Raw genomic sequence first — 23109 nt, forward strand, 5'->3', positions numbered from 1 at the left:
GCTCTGGCGGCTTCATAATTTACACCCCGGGTGCTTGCTTGCTAGGCACATTCCTCACGCAAGATGTCTGGAAAAGAGGAGTCGTGCCTGCGAATATCATCCGATACATACGCATTGATCTCAGCTGGGATCAGATTTGGGGTGGCTCCCAGCGTGTCGTGGCTGATCTGGAAAACCTTTTTATGGTGACTAACAAAGATGTGAAGATTATCTTCCAGATGGATAACCATGCAGGTGAGGAAGGATATTACCCCGAGCGCCCGCAGTGGCCTGTCCTGCGAAGTTTGTTGAAGGCGTTTGCGCCGAGTATTTATCGCTTGCGCGCTGCTGGTTTTGGTAGGATTAAGGTGTATCAGGGGGTTATTCGTAGGCTTTATGAGCAGTGGCCGTGGGATAAAAGTCATAGGGATATCACGAATTGGTTTGATCTGGAGGAGGATGAGTTTCGGAAGGTGTTTTTGACGGTAGGTCGTGATGTGCTGATGAGCTTGAGGATGTGTGCTAACGTATGGGCCAGGGGAGTGGTGATGATGAAGAGAGTAAACAGCGTATTGCCGATATCATATTGAAAGGTAGTGGCTGAAGAATATTGGTACTGCCGGAGACGTAGAAGATTGGGTCGGATTTGTCAAAAAAGAAAAAGAGACAAGGAGTTCTAAAGAGATCTGTTATTTTGTCGACAGACGAAGATTAGGATAATCTTGACTAAACACGTCAATATCCAGTACTTGACTCCACTCTCGAGAAAAATTGCATACCACAACCGCTGACATGATCAATCATGTAGTCTGCTCGCCTTTCGAGACCTCCAAGCACGCTAAGATAAGAGCGTCTATGTACGGCGCGTCCTGAAGCATTCTTGACTTACACAGCTGCTTTTCGTCTTCCGTTGCATGCTCGTGGAAGTTACAGCGATCTTGTATCTCGTTGCATAATGCATCCATTCCTTTGCCTTTGCTTGCAAGCTTGTGGTTGATGCGCACAACTTCTACTAAGAAATCTTGGGGCAGCGGTGTAGCCTCGAGTAGCGCTCGATAAGGGCCCCTGTAGTGGCCCCAATTCAGCGCAGCACTCTTGACGAAGTATTGACAGATGGTAGAAGAAGGAGGTAATTCTTCGAACATGAAAGCAATTGTTTCGGGGTCGGGAGCCAATCCATCTTTCGTAAGGTCGCTGAAGGCGCTGATAACGTCATTGCGCAATTTGACGCACTCGTATGCATCCGCAAAGCGATAGAGATGGAAGAGGCTGTTCAAAACATCGTTATTACAGTCGGAGTCAGCATTTGATCTGTTTTGATTTGTCTCTTCCATCATTGTACGCGTGTGAGCTGGGACATCAGCGTTCAAAGATCGGGTCATGCGCGCTGCAGGGCTTAACAGGGCTTTCACCTCACTAAGACCTGGAGGCGATCGAGTCGTTTGAATGTAGACCCAAGTCTGAAAAAGGCGAAAAGTCGTCTTAGAGGTCTCGGGAAGATGCAAGACGCCATCTTTGCCTTCTTTGAAGTTGGGTCCGAATGCGCGAGAGAAGTACTCAGACTGGCGGCGGAGGAGTTTCTTGTGAAATGTGAAGGGTATTTTATTGGTACCCACGGTCACACGTACCGTTTCTTTGCCGAGATCCCTGATCTTGTCAGTAACTGTAAAGACAAATTGAGGGGTTGCTCTACATGATGCGTGCTTTGAAATTGAATGGGAGGGTGCTGCGGAACTTGAGCGGTTGGGGGGCAAAGGTGTCAATTTAGGAGGTGGAGAAACCAGAAAGCTGAGGCAACGGAGATCGAGATCAAATAATCGTGGTGCGAAGGGCAGGTGCAGTAGCAAGAGGGTTCCACGGCCATGGCATCGTGAATGGGCGGTCCTGTGCTGCAGACGTTCAGTAATTCCCATGTACACACCGTATTCACCGTGATCAGTCTTACAGCTGCCTGCAAAGTATTAGAGATCTACCTTTCATTGATGGTCTAGAGAAGTGGGGTTGTAGGAGAAGGTCAATCGAGTGCCAAACGCGAACTCACATGACGCGACGCCAACGCCGGCTTATCTCCGCTCCATCGCCGAAGTCCAAGCTCCAAGCTTAGGCGTCACCACCGAGCAGGTACGCCCATAGCTACAGCCAAAGCCGCAGCAGAGTGAGAAGGAGCACTGAGACAGCGGGTGATCGCGCAAACAATGACTACGAGCCCACAATAGCTGAGAGCTACATCCCAAGCCCACCATGGCTTACGACACCTCGAGCGGTTATGCGCCGCCCAGCACAAGCAACATGCAGGAGGACGCCTCGGGCCCCATGTTCAGCATAGAGCGCGTGGCTTTACAATTCACAGTATCTTCCGACTTCGTAGCGGCTGCAGTAGCAAATAATGTCGTCGTCCTGGCTCTGTCCACCGGGCGCATCTTACGCATCGATTTGGACAGTCCCGCAGATATAGACGGTTCGTATAGCAATGCACACACCACCCGAAAGACTTGGACAGCCGCTCATATATTACAAGATATCGACCTCCCGAAGAAGCCTTCAGAAGTGGGTGTCATCAGACGCCTCTTTCTCGACCCCTCCGCATCCCACCTCATCATAACCACGACCCTCGCCGAAAACTACTACCTCCACACACAATCTCGGACACCGAAGGCGTTGTCACGGCTGAAGGGCGTTGTCATAGAGAGTATCTCGTGGAATCCCTCGCAACCCACTGCTTCGACGCGCGAGATACTCGTGGGAGCGTCAGACGGCAACGTTTACGAAGTGTATATCGAGCCGTCATCCGAGTTCTACAGGAGGGAGGAGAGGGTAACGTAGCTGCCACGGATAGCTCTTAAAATATCTTGCTAACTTTTTACTAGTATGTATCTCTCATGCTATGCTTTGGCAACGCGGTTCTAAGACATCTTATGATTCGCACTAACAGCTTGATAGATACTTGAAGAGCGTATACCGAACGAACGACGGCCCTATCACTGGGCTGTGGACGGATACGGTGCCCGGGAGAACAGATCTGCGGCGCATCATCGTCGCGACACCTTCCACTTTCCTACATTTCGCTGGCAAAGTTGGACGTCAGGGATCAGAAGGAAGCGGATCTATATTCTCGAAGCTGTTCGAGAGTGAATCTGCGACCGTACATGAGGTCTCCAATGTGGCCCCCACGGCAGCCTCACTGCTTGCTATCTCCCCGGAGAACAACGACAGCCCAAACCGCGAGGACTCCAACGCCGAGAGGATCTTCGGCTGGCTTACATCACAAGGCGTTTTGCATGGGAAGCTGTATCTATCACAGGATACTTCTGAGCTTGGCGGCAAAGTTCTTGGAGACTCAAAGATGTTGCCTAGATCACAGGTGCCGCCTTCACAAACCGCTAGCGGGCGCACACGACGGACACAAGATCCTGTCAGTTCGATGATATTGAGCCAGTGGCATATTCTTCAGCTAGTCGAAGGCCGGGTCGTAGCTATCAACCGCCTCGACGACATTGTTGTCCATGACCAAGTTGTGCTGGAGCCCGGACAAAGTGCGCTTGGTCTGGTAGCTGACTGGAAGAGGAATACTTACTGGCTCTTCACGAGCCAGGAGATCTTCGAGATCGTTGTCGAAGACGAGAGTCGCGACGTTTGGAAGATCATGCTCCGAGCACAACAATTCGAGGCTGCATCGCAGTACGCCAAAACACCAGCGCAGAAGGATGCAGTGGCAACGGCATCTGGTGACTACCTTGTTGGCAAGAGCCAGTGGATGGAGGCTGCGACTGTTTACGGACGAAGCACGAAGCCGTTTGAGCAAGTCGCGCTGACATTCATCGACAATGGCGAGCAGGACGCGCTACGGAAGTACCTGGTGACGAAACTGTCCACATTGAAGAAGTCATCGATAATGCAACGGACTATGGTCGCTACGTGGTTGATTGAACTATACATGGCCAAGCTCAATACTCTCGATGACACCATTACCACGAAAGCAGAACTCTCAGAGAGCATGAACACCGCCGAGACTCATGATCAACTATCAGTCATCCGGAAAGAGTATCAAGACTTTGTAGCCAAGTACAAGGCTGATCTTGACCGTAAGACTGTATACGAGATCATCAGCAGTCACGGTCGAGAGGAAGAGCTGCTCTACTTTGCTACTGTGGTCAACGACTACAACTACGTACTCTCGTACTGGGTGCAGCGTGAGCGTTGGCAAGAATCTCTGGACGTCCTCAAAAAGCAGACAGATCCCGAGATCTTCTACAAGTATAGCTCTGTGCTCATGGCCCACGTACCAGTCGAGCTCGTCGACGTAATGATGCGACACTCGAACTTCGACGCGCAGAAGCTCATCCCCGCATTCCTCAACTACAACAACCACACCAAGGCCACGCTGAACCAGAACCAAGCAGTCCGCTACCTTCTCTTCGAGATCAACCAACACAACTCAACCGACGCCGCCATCCACAACACCCTCATCTCCATCTACGCCTCCCACCCCACAACCGACGAATCCGCCCTCCTCGCCTACCTCGAAGGCCAATCTCTCGCTCACGAGCAAAACTACGACGCCGACTTTGCCCTCCGCCTCTGCATCCAACACAAGCGCGTCCAATCCTGCGTACACATCTACAGCTCCATGCAACAATACGCGCAAGCCGTGGACCTCGCCCTAAAATACGACGAAATAGACCTCGCCTCGAGCGTCGCCGACCGCTCCAACACCTCCCCTGTTCTCCGCAAAAAGCTCTGGCTCGCCATCGCCAAGAAGGTAATCTCGCAATCCAGCGGCATAAAAACCGCCATCGAGTTCCTGCGCCGCGTCGACCTCCTCCGCATCGAAGACCTCATACCCTTCTTCCCGGACTTCGTCGTCATCGACGATTTCAAAGAGGAAATCTGCGCTGCCCTCGAAGACTACAGCCACAAGATTGATGGCTTGAAGCAGGAGATGGATGACAGTGAGGCGACGGCTACGCATATCAAGTCGGATATCAAGGCCCTGGAACAGCGGTACGCGATTGTGGAACCCGGCGAGAACTGCTATGTATGTGGTTTGCCATTGTTGGCGAGGCAATTCTTTGTTTTCCCGTGCCAGCATGCTTTTCATAGTGATTGTCTTGCGAAGAGGGTGGTGGAGCTTGCGGGGATTGCGAGGGGGAAGCGCATCGCGGAGTTGCAGGCTGAGGTGCAGAGGGGGGTTAAGGTGGGGAAGGGGAGGGAGAGGGCGATTAAGGAGTTGGATGCGTTGGTTGGGAGTAGCTGGTGAGTCTTCCCTTGTATGAGGTGCTGTTTTCTTCTTTGCTGTGCTAACAACGTGTTTTAGTGTGCTCTGCGGTGAACTTGCCGTTAAGCTCGTCAACGAACCTTTCATCACCGCAACTGACAACAAGGACGAATGGGCTGTTTAGTTGAAAAGCTGAACACCCCGGAGCCCACGTTGACCTTGGCCCACCTACTTTGCATGTTTTTATCCTAATGTAGGCTCCAGGGTGTCCCGGATATACCTAGGTTGACGTGCAGCTTAAAGAAATCATCATCAGCACCAAAGCAAGTAAATCATACAAAGCAGTCGTATTGTACATTTTACTTTCAATTGCATCTCTATAAGCCCCGCCCCTGCATGTGGTGGTATACAAATTTTAGTAGTGCCGTACAATAAAACGGAGCTGATGATATGATTCCCCCGTTGTCTGCCCCCACTCCCGGAGACGCCGTAGCGCTGATGCAAGAACTAAGAAGAAAGGAAGAATAAGAGGCAACGATAAAAAAGGATTAGACGGATAACTTCAAACGAACGCCAGATGATACTTTTTCCAAGACTGTTGGCCTTCGCCGTGGAACGACAAGCGATAGCGCTACTCATCCTCATCATCGTCCATGGCGGTGTCACCATTAGCTTTCGGGGCAGCGATAGCATCGTCGTCTTCATCCTCATCGTCGACGACGCGGGCTTTGCGGGGACGAGGCGCAGCAGCAGCGGCACCTTCGTCGTCGCTGTCAGCCGAGCCACCAGCCTTGTCTCCGTCCTCAGCGGGCGCGGCACCGTCCTCGTCGCTCTCATCGTCGATGAACTCCGCGGACTTGTATTTACCGACTGGTTCGCTCTTGCGTGCGAGCTTCCTCTTCTTCTTCTCGCGGGGCCGCTCTTCGTCGGAGAGGTCCTCGGTGCCACTCGCTGTCGTCCGTCTGCGTCTTGAGCGTGGCTCGTCGTCGTCAGAGGGCAGGCCGTCGGTGTCGGAGTCGGCGTCCTTCTTCTTGCGCTTCGGGCCCTTGGGGCCACGGGCTTTGCGCTCGGCCTTGCGGACTTCCTTGTCTTCGTCTTCTTCCATGCGGCGACGCTCTTCTTCGTTGCGCTTCTCCATGAGTTCGCGGTCGCGCTGGAGGAGGCGCTGCTGCTCTTCTGCGTACTTGCGCTTCTTCTCTAGGGCTTCTGCTTCTGCGCGCGCCTTTTCTTCCTCGCGGCGGCGCACTTCGGCTTCGCGGATGCGGCGCGCTTGGTCGAGCTTGGTTGCGTTTTCGCCTTCGTAGGCGGCTTGCTTCTCGCGGGTACGCTCGAGCTGCTTGACCATGGTGTTGCGACCCATGTTTGCACGAGCGGTAATGTCGGCACGTGGGAAGGGCGGGTTCTCCTCTTTGGTGAGCTTCTCAAGTGTTTCAATCGCCTCGTTGAGACCTGTGACGGCTTGGTCGACGTCTTCGAGCGTGCGCTGTTGTTCGGTGAGCTGGTAGATTCGGGTGGCGATCTGGAACTGGACGAAGGCGACGTTGAACTGAGAGTTGAGGTCTGCGGGAGCGGCCGCGAGTGCTTGCTTTGAGTAATCAAGAGCGGTTCGGAATCCGGCGATGCTGTTTTCGTGCTTGGCTCGAAGGTACCAGGTTCGTCCTAAACAAGCCAGGATCTTTGGGTCGTTGTGTCTGTTCCGAGACAGGGCTGCTTCGTACTTGGATGGGTTAGCAAAAGGTTAACAACGTAGTGATGGGAGTGAGCCTACGTTTTCGATTGCTCGAGCATACTGCTTGATCTCGCAATACGTATGTCCCAAATTGACAAAAACACTGTGATCCTTGAGCGTTTCTCTGACCTTTGAGAAGATCTGCAGAGCTGTGGAGTAGTCCTTCTTGTCTTCTACTAGCGCGATGGCAATACCCTGAGCAGCATACGCATTCTTCGGATCGAGTTGAAGCACCTTGTCGAAGAACTCCACAGCTCGTTCGTAGCTCTTCCGACGCTTCTCCTTATCCTGTTCCGAACTTCGTGGCATCTCGCGCGCGATAGCAAGATGGATGTTGCCCATGCCCATTAGCGAATAGCGATCATGCTTGTCCGACTTCTGCAGAGTGTGTTTGTATAGTCGCTGCTCGTCGTCCGCTGCGAAGTTGGAGGTCTTCTTCTTCGACTTGTTGACATACCACCCGTACAAGGCTCGTACCTCAACATTGTCCTCGTTCTCTTTGAAGAGATCCTTCATCGCTCTGGGGCCCTCATCTTGTGGGTTCTCCCTCAACGCAATGTAGGTAAGACGGATGCGCGCGTCGACGTAATCGGGGTGTCGCTGGAGCAGACTGTTGTAAACCTTCTTTGCCTCCTCCGCTTGGCCCTCGGCTTCGTAAGTTCGGGCAAGGTTGAAACTGATCGAGGTAACGAGTGCGTCCGTATCGATTGTGTCGTCGCGGTTCTCGGCGTTTACGCAGGCGTTGAGAGCCACCTGGAAGAGTTCCTGAGCTCGCACGTAGCGCTCGGCCTGGAAGTGGAAGCAGCCCATGTTGTTGAGCAGTTGTGGCGGTAGGAGTTGGCGAAGTGCCGCTGTGAGTTCAGCACCTTCCTCGACGCCCTCTGGATAATCTTCCTCTGGGATGGCTTCAATCTCCATTTGCTCCACTTCTTCCAGACACTTCAAGCTCTTTTCGGGGTGATCGGTCTCGTAAAGTCGAGCCAGGTTGAGCAAAACCGACTGGTCAGGGACGACCTTCTTCTTGGGATCCTTCCATGCGCTTTGTACGCTCTCGAGATATTTCAATGCCTTTTTCAACTCAGCGGATTTGTCCTCGGTGGACTTGTTGTTCTGAGCGGTAAAAACGTCTTCAGCGAACAGAGTACCAAGTAATGTCTGGGCTTCAACGTTGGGCGATTGCTGGAGGATCTTCTCGAGGCGGAACTTTGCGCCATCGTAGTTGTTCATCAGCACGTTCATCTGAGCCAGTCCGAACTTGGCTGGTATGAAACCCCTCTCCTCGCCTCCACGGGCCTGATCAGACTTCTGGTAGTACTCGGCGGCAAGTGAAGTGTTGTCCTGTTGATGCGCGACCTTGGCTCGTAGGTACCAACCGTCGCTGGCTATGGCGTTGGTGTCGGTGAGTTCAATGGCGCGTTTCGCTACGTCTTCGGTTTTGGCGATATCTCTCCTCAGGGCAAGGTAGCTGCCGACTGTCGCACAACTCAGGGGGTACTGGTTATCAATCTTCAAGGCGGGCTGAATGTATTCACCAGTCGCCTTCTTGATTAGTGCGGCGAACTTGGGGTCGGAGGTGGACAGGTTGGCGGTCTGCTGAAAGTTGTAGATGCCCAGTAGAATCAAGGCGATCTTGGAACTTGGATTGAGCTCGAGAGATCTCTGCCAGGCGCTGGCAGCCTCGTCCTTGTGGCCAAGTTGCCAGAAACAGCAGCCAATACCGATGCGTGGATCTGGATCGAGGAGGTCCGGAGAGCTCTCGAGGATGTTTTGGTATCCCTTTAAGGCTTCTGCCCACTTGCCCATGGAGTAGTGGACGCGGGCCTTGCCCATCTTAGCCATGAGGTTCCTGCCGCCGGATGCCCTCAGCGCGTCCTCGAAACATTTGGCCGCCTGCTTGAGCGTCTCCATGCGCTCGGGGCTGACAGTGGAGCCGGCCGCAGTCGCCGGGCCCTGGAGTGAGGCCCTGAGAAGGTATAAGACACCGCGAGCGAGGAACAGCGGGGGGTGCGAGGGGCTGATACGGGAGGCATCGTTGAGTACGCCGGTGGCCGATTGGATCCAGTACTCCTTGAGTTTCACGTCTGAATCTGCGTTTTCTGGGCGTGTTAGTTATGGTACGCATGTAGAGATTCCGATGACATACGAGGCCTAACGCGCGGTGCTTCGCGACACTTGAGCAGGTACAGCCAGCAGAGGCCGTTGAGGATGCTGAGCCTGTCTTCGCCGCGCGCGCGGTTGAAGACCTGGGTGGCCTGTCGCAGCACGTCTATGGCCGTCTCTATCCTCTTGCGCTTCGCATAGGCGACGGCGACCTGGACCCACGTCGACGTCGCGCTCTTCTCGGCCTCTAGAATGTCGCACAGCTCGGTTGGGTCGTCCTGGATCTGCTCGTCTAGGGGAATTTCGACATCGAGCTGGCCTCCCTCCTCATCGGCGACGGAGATGGTGATGGAGCTGGGCACGTCCGAGTAGCGCGGCGGAGGGAACATGCTGCCAGCGCCGTTCACGCCATTCGCGCCATTCGCGTAAACTGCAGCCATGCTGGGCGAGAAGTCGCGATCGGGGAGATGGGATTCGCGATTGGTTCGGAGGTGAGACGGGATCAGCGCGACATAGCAGGTGGAAAGGGCAGAGAGGTAAAGGCGCGAGGCTGAAGGCTGCCTCCGTTGGTGGTTGGATAAAGAATCGCGAGTGAGAGCTTCCAGGGAGCGCGGAACGGCGAAACGTGCGGAATCAATGTCTTGGCGCGTCTATGAGGCGTGACGGCAGCGAGACATATTTTATATGTGAGTTTTTTTCCGAATGACTGTAAGGCGTCATGATACATGTTTGAATTACTAGATATCGCAATATAATTCCCCCTGCACCCTATTATACTCGGTGTCCATGTTCGGCCCTGGCATTCATAGTAGGCTCGCGTTGGGTGATCCCTGCTGCTACTCCAACACCCCCGAGCTCCCCGCAACAGTACACATGCACCACATGGACACCCAATGACGCGCAAATCTCACTGTTGCGCACCATGCATGCCCAAATAAGCCACGCACGGAACACAACACTGCGCGACGCCTGAGAGCACCATGTCGCGCAATCCGGGTTACTCGCGGGCGGGAGCCAATGGAGGATATGCCAACGGCAACGGCAGCTACAACGGAGGATATAATGGATACGGCGGCGGCGACGGCAGCTACGACGGCCGACCGAGCGGCGAGCGAGCGCGAAGACCAGGCGGATACGGCGGTATGAGCGCGCAGCAGGACGACTACCCACCCCGACCGAGCAATGAGCGCGAGCGACCCCGACGACCCGGTGGCTACGGCGGCCTTGCCCAAGAAGACGAGATGGAAAGGAGGCCCAGCGGCGACCGAGAGCGCAGGGCGGGTGGCTATGGGGGAGGCGGTTTTGCAGGGCGTGACGAGAGCCCTCGCCAGGTCACACGGCCCACCAGCATCGAGCGCAGCCAGGCGAAACGACGCAGCGGAGAGCGCCAGAATGGGAGCCGCCCCAGGAATGCAAACAACGGACAGGGCAGCCAGGCCATCGAGGAGGTCCTCCAATATATACGGCAGAATTGGGATTTCATGACCAAAGACCAATGCGTGCCCATCGAAGTCGCCTTGAAGCTCATGGACTCAAGTTCGCTCGGTCTGGCAAGCCAAGCTGGCCAGTTCCAGCAGACACACGACCAGCTGCAGAATGCGCTCAAAGGCATCGTCAACGAGCACCACCAGGGTTTCAACAGTTCCATCGGTACTTTCCATCAGATCCAGTCCAGCCTGCAAAGTTCCCAACACCGTGTCAGGACCCTCAAAGGCTCGCTTGTCGCGGCCAAATCATCCCTCTCTACCGCCAAGCCAGAGCTCAGAGAGTTTGCGACCACATCCCAGAACTACGATGAGATGCTACAGATGCTCGACACGATTGAGAAACTGCAGCTCGTCCCCGAGCGGCTGGAGGCTCGCATATCGGAGAAGCGTTTCTTGACAGCAGTAGACATCCTACAGGATGCGCTACGCATGATACGGAAGACTGAGATGGAGAAGATTGGCGCCCTATCAGACTTGCGTACATACCTCAGCAACCAGGAAGTGTCTCTGACCGACATCTTGATCGAAGAACTCCACAGCCATCTCTACCTAAAATCGCCCTACTGTGAAGACAGGTGGAAGGAGTATGCCCAGAACCAAGTCAAGGGCGACCTGTCTCAGCGTGCACAGACTGATGCGAGGGGTCGATTGCTCTACTACTTCCTCGATGGCCTTGATACATCTGAACCAGTATGTATGCCCATACCAACTATGTACGCTACTCACACTTCCAGATGACCGATGACTCCACCCACAACCCCGAAACAGACACCTTCCAGTACATACGGCTGGTCATGGAAGCACTGAACAAGATGAGCCGCCTAGACATGGCAGTAGACACCATCGAGCAACGCCTACCGGTCGAGCTCTTCAAGGTTGTCGACAAGTCTAACAACGAGGTCGCGCAACGGCACCCGAGCATACTGCGAGCTTACTCCGCCAAGAAGAAGGGCAAGGCGAAGACTGAAGTAGAAAACGAGGATGTTCGAACAACTTTGTTGAACGACTTGATGTGGACCCTTTATGCACGGTTCGAAGCGATTGCGGAAAGTCACCGGGTTGTGCACGATGTTGTGGCCGGCATCGTCCGTCGGGAAAACCGAGGTGCATCAAGTGCGACGTTGACCCGCGGCTTCAAAGAGTTGTGGAAGCTCTATCAAAGCGAGGTTGGTTATCTGCAGTACTGCACATGCGGCTCGGCTGACACAATCTAGATGCGGTCACTGCTTCACGACTATCTTGCTACGGATGGCGAAGCGTCTTACAGAGGCGGCCAAGGCCAGGCATCTACTGGCAGCGCATTCTCTCGCGCTCCTCGGGACCGGAGCAAGCGCATGTTCAAGTTATCCGACGTGGATACAAAAGCGTCTGAGCTCTCCAAAGAGCGAGACGATCTTGAGGTCATCCTGAAGACGTCTGTGCCCGGACTCGTATCTGACTCAAAGAGACCAGAGGATGTCAATACCAACACGGCTACCAATCTCGATGGCAGTGCGACTGGGCATAAGTTGCTCGTTGAGCCTAGTGTGTTCAACATGGGCATACTATTACCACCATCACTAGACTTCCTGAACCGGTTGAAGGAGGTTGTACCCTCGAACGCTGACATCAGCATGAGCACTTTGACCTCATTCTTGGACGATTTCCTCGTCAACGTCTTCCATCCGCAGCTCGATGAGACCCTTATCGAGTTATGTTCTCAGACCTTCATCGAGGTTGACTCATTCAATGAGGACACCCAATGGTCGAAACACTCAAAGAAGCCCATTTTCAAGGTACGTTCTCCGTTCGTCATATGCTACTCTTGCTAACTCAACAGGGTACTGCACAATTCTTCACACTCATCACAGCTTTCTGCAAAATGCTGGATAACCTTCCCCATGACCAAGCGTTCTCTCAACTCATCGTCAATCAAATGGACACATACGCTCAGAAGTGCACAGGCTGGTATAAAGCCCTCGTCAGTCGATCACAGGCTACAGCAAGCGGTCGTCTAATGAAGGCTCCTGCCGTGTGGTCAGAGTCCGAAGCAATGGAAGACCTCATCGCCCATCTGGTGCGAATAGACTCGTCCGACCAAGAGAGCTTGAACAAGGCCGTCGAAAGTGAAGTTGCTCTTTTGATCGAAGCAGTCGAAGCCGATGAGCCTCTAGATCAAGCGGACATGATACAGGACAAGAAGAGTATCGTCAGCTTGTGTTTGCTGTACACAAGCATGAAGTGGCTGGCCACCAAGACCGCCCAACTTCGGCATATTAGTGATCGTGCCTCTGACCCGATCAACGCCGAGTCGAGTGGCCAGAGGCACAATAGACGATGGACGCAGCTCTCCTCTGCCGACCCCAGGCCGCAGAGCGCTCATATTTACCTCCCATTGAGCGCAGATACAGCCGCGTAAGTGTCTCGATATCCATGAAAACCGTTTCTCACTAATCGACGAGCAGAATCTTCGACGCAGTAGTAGGAACCTACCAAGCCCTCAGCACACGCGTACTTCGCACCCTGCACCTCTCCATCCGATCAACAATCCTGTACTCGCTCAACGCAAGCATCCAGCCCAACATCTACATCGACACTCTACTCAGCGACCCCGACCCCGCCATCCTAGCTCTAAACGCCACGCTCGTCTCCTTCGACACCGAAGTATCAACCTACATACCCACCGCCTCATACGTGCACATCACACGCGGCCTCGCCACCCTAATGGACACCTACCTCCTCAACCTCTGCACCTCCAAAATCACACGCATGAACACCAACGGCTGCGCGCTGATGCAACTCAACATCCTCGTCCTGCAGCAGAACCTCAAGAACATCGAAGACGGCGCCACTCTGCCCTACGCAGCCCTCTTCTTCGATCTCTTCACCGCAGGCCCAGACGCGATTATCGCTCGCGCCAAAGACTACGGTAAAGGCTTCGGGGTTCCACGCAATGTGTTTGGTGAAGAGGAAGTGAAGAGGTTGTTGCAGATGACGTATGAGGAGAAGTTGAATGCGGAGAATAGGGAGGCTAGTGTGCAGGCGAAGAGGGCGTTGGATGCGCAGTTGTTGGAGATTAGTGAGTTTATGTATTAGATATGCGCGGCTTCGAGTTCTTCTGGAACATTTTGTTGCGTGGTGATGGTTCTTTGCAGGAAAGGCTGTTGTAGCTGTAGTAGCTGTAGTATCACCTTGGCTATAGTGGCGAATTCAAACATGACTTTTATCTTTAGCCCACACACAGCAATAGGTCTGACATGTCAGCACGTTTTGGGAACCCGCGCAGCAGCATACATAGCCAAGACGGCGCCCGGGGCCGTACCCACTCCAAATCGTTGCAGTCGAAGCATCAGGAGCGCGAATACAAAAAGATGCGCCTGGGGTCATGCAAGCCCGGTGAGTCGCTTAGATCTACGCCCCTGTCATCTTCGGCGACGTTGTACGCGCACGGACGCCGCCTCGTGCGACGTCGCCGAACTGCTCATAAGGCTGGCCCAGTGATAGGGCTTCAGCTACGCCGCGGAACAACGCGTTTTGCTGACATGATGTGGTATGATGGTTTTGTGGAAGGCTTTCACCGCTTCGTTATCGGGATGGATGTACAGGCGTTCTGCAAGAGTGTAACGCTGCCTAGGTGAGTGCTGCGCCGATTCCATTGTCACAGGAAAGAACTGGAGTACCTAGGTAGGTAGCAGTAGGCATGATACTACGCCGCACCGCACTGCAAGGAGACCTTCCAATAAGACCCCGAATCCGGCGTCTAATACTCAAACATACTGCATCCTGCATCCCAATCTTGTGCGAGCGAATCACAAACACAACACCCACATACCATTCATCATCGCTTCTGCACGCTACGCTTCATCACCCACACTCGCTTAGAACCGTTCAATACAGGCGTGCAGATACCCGTTGGAAGACAGCTTTCAGCCACAAGATTATGCTGATCTCACTGGAGATGGTGTAAGGGTCTTTCCTACCTGAGGTGTGCATGCATGTGAGGTGGCAGATCTCGACGCCGCATATCGCAGATTTCAGGCCACCCCTTACGGTGACCTGGATTGATTGTTGTCGCCGATGACATATTGTGATATCGGACCGTCGGGGTCTTCGCAGCGGGCTGTGGGTTGTCGGGGTTTGGGGGCGTGAGTGTATCGGGGGGGCAGACGCATGTTATATGCTTGCGGGCTGCCCTTTCTTTGTTGGATTGTACTTGGCTAGCTCTTACGGATTTTGTGCGCAATAAGTGTACCTTCACTTAGCTTCCTACCCAAAACAAAGGTATCACGGAGCATTTGATCAGGGTTCGCGAGTGAAGTCATGTCTTCAGCTAGTACTGCGGAGGACGTTGAGAAGGCTGCTTCGGGCACTGACTATGCGCATTTAACCAACGATGAAGTCAAAAGCTTCAGCTGGGAGAACATCACTGTCACCGTCAAAGATAGGACGTCTAAACAGCCAATTGATCTCCTATCCAACGTGAGCGGCCTGATCGAAGCCGGAGAGATGATGGCATTGATGGGGCCAAGGTACGTCTATAATATCCCAGCCTCATATACAGATAACCTAACCAAAGTCGCACAGTGGCTCTGGTAAGACGACTCTTCTCAACATCCTCGCTCATCGCGCCGCCATACCCAAAGCCACCATCCAACAAACACTTCGAGTCAACGGCGCGCCAACAACCCTATCCTCCTTCCGCAAACTAAGCAGCTACGTCGAGCAAGAAGACGCCCTGATCGGTTCTCTCACCGTCCGCGAAACTCTCTACTTCGCTGCTCAGCTCGCCCTCCCAAGGTAATCGACATGGCCCCTCCCTATCCCAAAGCATTCTAACTCGCCACCCCCAGCTCCATCCCCTCCTCCTCCCGCAAAACCCTCATAACCTCCCTCCTAACCTCCTTTGGCCTAACCCCCCAATCCAACACGCTAATCGGCACCCCCATCCGCAAAGGCGTGTCCGGCGGCCAGAAACGGCGTGTCAGCGTCGCCAGCCAGCTCATCACTAGCCCCAGAATCCTTTTTCTGGATGAACCGACCAGTGGCCTGGATTCGGCGGCGAGCTACGAAGTCATCAAGTTTGTAAGGGATATAGCGAAGAAGTACAGGATTTTGGTGATGGCGAGTATTCATCAGCCGTCTACGGCGACGTGGAGGTTGTTTGATAGGGCGATGTTGTTGAGTGGGGGGAAGGTTGTTTTTAATGGCGGGGTTGAGGGGGTGAAGGGGTGGTTTGGGGGGTTGGGGTATGAGGTACGTCCCTATCGTTCAATCCGACCGTGTAACATTGGGAGACGAAGAAGCTGACATGTCACCCTGTGTGTAGATGCCACTCTACACGAACCCAGCCGAATTCGTCATCGACCTCATCAACACAGATTTCTCACACGACAGCACCACCGCCCAGCAACGCCTCACCCACCTCCACACCTCCTGGGCTACCTCGCCCGCCGCAGCATCTCTGAACGCCAAAATCCGTGCCGCCGCCGAAACAGCTTCATCTACCCCCATCACATCCTCTCCAACCGCCTCCAACACCCCCACTTCCGCCCTCCACACCACCCTAACCCTAACCCACCGCTCCTTCCTGAAATCCCACCGCGACATCGTCGCCTACGGCATCCGCATAGCCATGTACCTCGGTCTTGCCATAATGATGGGCACAGTCTGGCTGCGCCTCTCCCCGACCCAATCCAACATCCAAGCCTTTACCAACGCCATCTTCTTCGGCGGCGCCTTCATGTCCTTCATGGCCGTCGCCTACATCCCCGCGTACCTCGAAGACCTCGCCATCTACAGCAAAGAGCGCGCGAATGGACTGTACGGCCCCACAGCGTTTATGCTGAGTAACTTTGTCGTGGGCGTACCGTACCTCTTTGTCATTACCATACTGTTCAGCGTGGTGAGTTACTGGCTCGGCAATTTCCGGCCAGGCGCCGACGGCTTCTGGATGTGGGTGCTGTGGTTGTTTTTGGATTTACTTGCTGCGGAGTCTCTAGTCGTTCTCCTCTCCTCGCTTATACCTATTTTTGTTGTTGCGCTTGCGGCGACGGCGTTTGCGAATGGCCTTTGGATGTGTGTGAATGGGTTTATGGTTCAGCCGGATACGCTGAATGTGTTTTGGAGGTATGTTTTTCATTATATTGACTATCAGGCGTATGTCTTTCGGGGGATGATGGTCAATGAGTTTGGGAAGAGGAGTTATGAGTGTGAGAGGTTGGAGGGCGGGGGGTGCCAGTGTATGTATCCGAGTGCGTTGCAGGATCAGTGCTTGGTGGATGGGAAGGCGGTGCTGGCGGTTTATGGGTTTGGGACGGGGCATACGGGGAAGTATGTGGGGTACTTGCTGGTGATTGTTGTGGTGTATAGGTTGTTGGGGTGGGCGGTTTTGTATTTGCGGAAGCATTGAGGAGGGTGGCGATGGTAATCCTTGTTTTGCGATCTTTGCTTGAGTCCTCGTAGATTAGACGAGACAAAACTGCTGTCGTTTCCGGATTCCTTTCTGCATCTCCTCGATCAACTCTCCCCTCATGATCTCGTCCTTGTACACTTGGCCCAAAAGAAGATAGTTCTTACCTCGTGGTCGTAGCGCAACTGGCGTATATGCTCCTTCTAGAACCACGATAAGATCTCCTTCTCGTAGACAGACAGGTCCGAGGCCATAAGATCCGTCCTTGATACGAAACAGTGCCCATTTATGGAAGAAGCGGGACACAAGAGCTCCAAAGACTTTCCAACCGGTTCCAGCTTCACAAAAATCGTACTTGATTGTGCCATCTTCTGTTATATGTTTGGAAAGTACATATAGCAGTCTGATCCAATCCAAGAAGCTCTGCAAATATTCCGTCACGTTTTCTTCGCTCGCTTCGTAGTAATTAAAGGTTTCTCTGACCTGTCCCCCAGTCAATGTTCGTGCCATGGAAATCATGGCGGGACTCGGATCGCTGCCCGTTGGAGCTTCTTCGGATACCTCCTGCCGCCAGTAGTCGAGGAGTATATCGACCGGGTATTCCACAATAAGCTTCGTGCTTTCAAGTCGACCTACATAGCTGAGGTCTGAAACATCTTCTTGCACCATGGTTTTGTAAGAAACACTTCCATATACTGAGCCGCATACCACGAGTTGTCGGCCACGTGGCTGTGTGATACCCTCGTTCGGCGCAGTAAACTGATATTTTCCGTATGCGCTGGACGTAGGGGACAGCCCGCCCATCATCTGATCATATGATACAGCCTGCCACTGATCCCATTGAGGAACCCAAGACTCGTATTATAGATGGCCGTCGTAGTCCACATCATGGTATACGTGGCCAAAGATTGCAAGATCGCTAGTCCATCTAATAATTGCTGTGGCAGCGTCGTGGAAAACCTCTGCGACGGGATTTTCGTAATCAATGGGAATAATGGTCCTTTCGTCGCCTAGCTCTCTCAGCCCAAGTATACCATACACCTTGTCTCGAGGGTCTGTAGCATGCCAACGCCTGTAAGTGCTGAGAGCTTGTAAAAGACGACATTTGTCCTCCGACATTGGACCGTTCATGTTCCAGGCATAAGTCACGGGGGTTGTAGTTGAGACAGGCCTTTGGTGTCGACTATACTTCATATTCCAGCTCGCTAGACGTACTGCAGTATACTTGGAGAGTTCCTCGGTTCCCCAGTAGTACACCAAATCAGCTGCTAACCTGAACTCTTGTATACACCACATGCGACGAAACCAAGGATTAGAAAAAAAGGTTTGCAGTGATAGCCATGGTAAGGAAGCGACGAAAGCTGCGCCTGCGTCTGGTAAGCGCCAATTGGAATCGTAATCCTCCGGATCACCATCGATCAGTTCCAAAGATTCGAAAAAACGCTTAACCTTTGAGGCGTGCTCATTCTTGTCGTTGCCAAGCCAAACAACGACGCGTTTGGCGCGAAGATAGATTAAATCCATACGACGGACCTGCGAACTCTTCTCCTCATCGTCAGACTGAACGATGCACAGTGCATCTGCCCAGACAATCCGCACCTCATTTGTCAGCCGCAGCCTCACAAGTGCATCGTAGAGGCTCGTCGTGACCAAGTGCGTTGTACCGTTGCAGAGAATCTCACGTCGGTCGTTCGAGTTGCCCCAGCAGTAGGAGAGTGCTTCATATGCGGGATTATCGTCGACCTCGTACTGGCGAAGCTCGCACGAGATTGGGGACTCGGGAGTTTCAGAGGGTAGTATGTGTAGCAGGCGCATCTGACTATCCGATAAACGCGTCGGATAGAGCGTCTCCATCGCGCAGAAGCGCTCGCGGGTCGAGCGACTGGTGATTGGAAGACGATGCACAATCTAAGCAAGCGCAGCAAAAGAAGAGAAGCCAAAATGAGTAGAACAGAATCAGATGAGATAGCGGATATTCTTCCCTGTGCGCTTCTGTAGAACGGTGCAACTTTGATGGATGTATTGTCTCAAGCGGGGTAAAATGGATGCCTCAAGGGGTGGAAGCAGCGGCGAACAGAGGCTAGCCTGTTCTCGGCCTAGCCCGTAACTCCCCACTTTCGTGCATCCGGCCCGTCGATGCCCAGGAGGTCCCTCACTGGACAGCTCTTGCAAAATGACTCATTTTGTATCATTCCGCTACTGCGTATGGTCTCGCAGGTTTGCACTCCCATAATGACTGCCAACATCGGAATACCGTGCGGCGATGATGTACAAAAGGCGCCGTGGCCTGCCTCATCTTGCTTCCCAGCCACCTCTCAGGCTTCCAAGGTTCCGCACCACGTACATCGGTCAACACAGTGTAGCGAAATCAGGTTACCAGCATGGGTACCTACAATCTTACGGATGAGAAAGGCCTCCAGAAATACCTCGAAGCGACCCAATTCCCAGCAGCTAGCGTGCAGCTCCTCTCAGGAGGCAATGCAAACTACGTCTTCCGCGTCACAAAGCACGACGGCTCCACGAGCATCTTCAAACATGCAGAGCCTGTCCTGAAACTCAACAAGGACTTTGCACTCGATCCTGCCCGCATGGATTACGAGGTCCGGATTCTAGAAGCACTATCTTCCACCGAGAGCCCTCTGCCCACGAGCCTTACCGGTTCGAACGTACACGCGGCAAGGTTTTTGACCTACGACCGATCGGAAAAGCTTCTCCAGATCGAAGATGGCGGGCGTCGTAACCTGAAGGACGCTTACACGGACCCGAAGCTCGACATATTGTACATTGGAGAGCAGCTTGCGACATGGCTCGCTGCACTGCACATTGCAGCAAGGAACTTCTCGCTCGCCTCACCAGATCAGACTGCGGACAGCAACAACAACCCCATTGCTGTCAACGTATACCGATACTCATACAACGATCTGCACACCGCGTTGACGCAGTTCGGTCACGACCCCCAGCTCGCTGTTCTCATCAACGAAAAGTTCGGCAGTCTACTCGCAACAGACGACGAGTGCCTATGCCATGGCGACTTCTGGCCTGGAAACATCCTCATCCGTGATGCTGAGTTGCAGCCGATTGAGCTGACCATCGTGGACTGGGAGATGGTGCGTCGCGGCACTAGCGCAACGGATGTCGGTCAATTCGCTGCTGAAGCATTTCTTCTGGATCGCTTTCGAGGTGGTAGAGGACTACTGGATGTGTTCTTGAATGCATATATCGCAGCTCGTGGGCAAACAGAGGTGCTTGGCAAGGCGTGGCTAACGAGGATGGTGGTGCATTGGGCAGTTCATATTGCATTTTGGCCGACTAGAGTTGCATGGTCAGGCCAGGAAGAGACACATTCGCTTGTTGATATTGGCGTTCTAGCTTTGCAGAATGTTCTTGAAGAGAACTGGGAGAAGGTACTAGAGTCACCGCTGTTAAGGGATGTGAAGGAAACGTACTCTACGCTATTGTTCCGACCATAAGTTCCTTGAACAATGGGGAGAATTCGTCAAGGTATCGGGAGTGCTTCGCTTCGATGTTTGGAACTGATAACGACTGAATAAGTACCCTTGTTTCTGTAAATTTAGTTACCATCCTGCCAGCAGACCGCACTGCACTGATCACATGCCGAGGGTGAGAGGGTATTTTTATCTAGTCATGAGAACCTTCCATCCATCTCTTAGATCACTTCTTCAAGCAAACAAAAAACTTCCACGCGGAAGTATAAGGACTCATCACGGCCCACATAAATCAATTTGAACTATCCAGCAACCGACGCGATGTCTACACCACTCTCACCCGACGATATCACCCGTATCATAGGCCGACTCACGACTGCGCTTGGAGAGATAGCACAAGTGCTACTTGAAGATATTTTACCACGTATGTCGGCAACACAAGTAGCCCAGACACAAGCCCATGTGTCAAAGATTGTGAACGGACTTGTTCGTGACTTTGTACAGGAAACCAACAACGGGAACGAGCATCCATCACTATTGCAGCAACTGTACACCCTGCTGCAACAAGACGTTGCACCTGTAACCCCTTCAGATGTACAGGTGTCAGACGAACGGTTGCTTGCTATCGTTGATAGGGTTGAAAGCTGGAGGGACTTGGTCCAAACGGGAGCGTTTGAGTCGCCGGACGAGCTAGAAGCCGCGTTGTTAGCGCTGAACTTGGACGAATAATCTTAGAAGATCCTGGTGTTGAGAACAATGAGATTGGCAAGAGGGGGGTTTGGGGTTATGGATGTGATGGGGAGGGAATTAGACGAATAAATAGCAGCCAATATTGGCATAGGTAATACAGGTAGTTGGGATGCTGGTTCGAACTCTCGATAGCTATAGGCTTGATGGTCACTATGCTCTTCGTCACTAGTGATCCAAAATCGACAATGCGTCTTGATCTCCTAGCAACTTCCTTTCGATTTCCGCAATTACTGCACCTTCTTCGCTCCCGATGCAATCTCGATGTCCGCCAATGCAGCCTCTCGCCAGAACCAGACAGCGGCAAGTGTCGCGCCCGGGCCACCGCCACCTGTCAGTGCCGCAATAACAAGAAAGCTCTCGAAGATATTTTCGAGCGTAGCCTCTCCGTTCCTCATCCGCTGCACATCGCAGACAGCGACCCAAGACGGGATGATGTACATTAATCCAATGATGAGCCAATCCCACTGGAAGATAAACAGCAAACCCCAATCAGCGTTCCGCTTCCAGGTATAGGTACTGGGTAGGAAGACGCGGGCATACGTAACATCGGGGTCTGTCGATAGGGAAATGCCGCGGATTGCGTACCAATGAGTTGCCACACAAAGAACGAAAAGGAGAGCGTAGAGAACTTTAAGATGTCGAACGTCGGCATTCCTGTTGCTCGCGGTAACGGTTGTCGAGGTACCGGAGAGGGAGACGAGCCACATGGGGATGCCGCTAAGGATGGGTGTGAATTGCCAGAATGCTAGGAGCTTTTGCACCCTATCTACGCTTTGGTCGGGAAGGAACAATGTGACCGTAGGCACAACGTAGAAGAGGAAAACGCCCGGTAGGATCACGCGCGCGTAAGGCAACGGGACAGTGCGTCCGCTCTCAAAGTACGCTTTGGGCTGCGAGACGCGATGGAGGAGTAGCCACCAGATAGTGACGATGCAAGCTGCTCCAACATTCTGATAGACGAAGGCCCAGATGGAAATACTGCATACTGTCAGCTACATCCGGTTTCGCCAAATCCTACATTTGCAGACTTACTATTTCAGCCAACTGTTCTGGTTTCGCTGCCGGTACGCCTCCACATTGTTGATCGTGACAAGGGCCGAGATTTGTATGAGGAAATAAAGTTGTTGCCAGTAGTATGGCTCGTTCCATCGCATCGGGCCGGCTAGGAAGGCAGCCACCAGGAAAGACAGACCTTCGTCCACCAAGTGGATGCCCGTGTAGTCCTTCTTGATAGGCACACCATTTGGGAAAACGCCCGACGCTGCTGTTTCTAGAAAGCCCACAGGAATATCGTTCATCGCGGTCGTGATGCGCATCGTATAGAACCCGAGCGCGGCCAACACCGCCATGAGAGCCAGTAGCGCATTGTTGTTTGGGCGGCCGACGTTTGCTGTTGATTTTGCCATGGTGGGCTGTTGCTGACGCTCAGGACATCTGGTGTAGTGGCAGATGAGTCTGGTTTTATTCGTCGTCCCGCGTAAGTGCTCGGCCTCACTTGGCAAGCTTCGCCCTCTCCTATCAAACTCAATACGGAGAATACGACACCTATTACTTGCGGGGCTTGCTTATGTAAAGCGGCTCAAGGCCCGGTGGGCCTATTGCTGCTTGGCCGTGGCTGTCTGAGCAACCTCTTCATCATCAGGCGATGCTGTAGCGTGCCAATGTTATCGCAAAGCAACGACGAGAAGATAAAAGGACCCGGAGCGTTCGACGATGGTCCAATGCGGATGAAGGATGTGTCACGTGACCGAAGTGTGGTCGAGCTGCCGAGGTCGGTCCGCGCCGGACAGATCTATACGGGTTTTATCCGGAAATCGAACTCATAGGTGAGATAAAAGTTTCTCATCGAATGGAGCGAATGTCGCTTTTACTGTCCCTGGAGTGTTGTTCCAGGTAAGTATACCGAATGTATGGTTCGGGCCTTCCGGCTAAGCGGCACACTCGATGGCCGGAACGTGTTTCAACGGCGTTGGTGTTGATGGCCAGCCGGTTTTGGGCGTGACGTCAATGCACCG

General features: G+C 53.2%; 7 protein-coding genes across 7 annotated transcripts; 4 read left to right on the forward strand and 3 right to left on the reverse strand.

Annotated features, from left to right (window-relative positions):
- Nucleotides 1-779: 779 nt before the first annotated feature.
- Nucleotides 780-1316, reverse strand: J4E85_005576 (uncharacterized protein; the record flags this gene model as incomplete). The annotated part of the gene is made up of 2 exons (XM_051469821.1): nt 780-817; nt 869-1316. The coding sequence occupies 2 exons, from the start codon at nt 1314-1316 to the stop codon at nt 780-782; spliced, it is 486 nt and encodes a 161-aa protein (XP_051326652.1).
- A 904-nt stretch (nt 1317-2220) lies between these two features.
- J4E85_005577 (uncharacterized protein) lies at nt 2221-5378 on the forward strand (the record flags this gene model as incomplete). Its single annotated transcript, XM_051469822.1, has 4 exons — nt 2221-2437; nt 2498-2798; nt 2920-5232; nt 5294-5378. 4 exons carry the CDS (start codon nt 2221-2223, stop codon nt 5376-5378), a joined length of 2916 nt encoding a protein of 971 aa, XP_051326653.1.
- A 447-nt stretch (nt 5379-5825) lies between these two features.
- On the reverse strand, nt 5826-9463 carry J4E85_005578 (uncharacterized protein; the record flags this gene model as incomplete). The annotated part of the gene is made up of 3 exons (XM_051469823.1): nt 5826-6911; nt 6963-9019; nt 9067-9463. The coding sequence occupies 3 exons, from the start codon at nt 9461-9463 to the stop codon at nt 5826-5828; spliced, it is 3540 nt and encodes a 1179-aa protein (XP_051326654.1).
- Nucleotides 9464-10003: 540 nt separating this feature from the next.
- J4E85_005579 (uncharacterized protein) lies at nt 10004-13585 on the forward strand (the record flags this gene model as incomplete). The annotated part of the gene is made up of 5 exons (XM_051469824.1): nt 10004-11200; nt 11245-11676; nt 11725-12285; nt 12330-12904; nt 12955-13585. The coding sequence occupies 5 exons, from the start codon at nt 10004-10006 to the stop codon at nt 13583-13585; spliced, it is 3396 nt and encodes a 1131-aa protein (XP_051326655.1).
- A 1224-nt stretch (nt 13586-14809) lies between these two features.
- Nucleotides 14810-17132, forward strand: J4E85_005580 (uncharacterized protein; the record flags this gene model as incomplete). The annotated part of the gene is made up of 5 exons (XM_051469825.1): nt 14810-15018; nt 15074-15286; nt 15340-15742; nt 15816-16391; nt 17106-17132. The coding sequence occupies 5 exons, from the start codon at nt 14810-14812 to the stop codon at nt 17130-17132; spliced, it is 1428 nt and encodes a 475-aa protein (XP_051326656.1).
- A 2147-nt stretch (nt 17133-19279) lies between these two features.
- Nucleotides 19280-20368, forward strand: J4E85_005581 (uncharacterized protein; the record flags this gene model as incomplete). Its single annotated transcript, XM_051469826.1, has 1 exon — nt 19280-20368. One exon carries the CDS (start codon nt 19280-19282, stop codon nt 20366-20368), a length of 1089 nt encoding a protein of 362 aa, XP_051326657.1.
- Nucleotides 20369-21321: 953 nt separating this feature from the next.
- On the reverse strand, nt 21322-22500 carry J4E85_005582 (uncharacterized protein; the record flags this gene model as incomplete). The annotated part of the gene is made up of 2 exons (XM_051469827.1): nt 21322-22072; nt 22127-22500. 2 exons carry the CDS (start codon nt 22498-22500, stop codon nt 21322-21324), a joined length of 1125 nt encoding a protein of 374 aa, XP_051326658.1.
- Nucleotides 22501-23109: the final 609 nt, after the last annotated feature.

The sequence above is a fragment of the Alternaria conjuncta genome (assembly GCF_024043145.1).
Source record: "Alternaria conjuncta strain BMP 0040 chromosome Unknown scaffold_7, whole genome shotgun sequence".
NCBI classification, from domain to species: Eukaryota; Fungi; Ascomycota; class Dothideomycetes; order Pleosporales; family Pleosporaceae; genus Alternaria; species Alternaria conjuncta.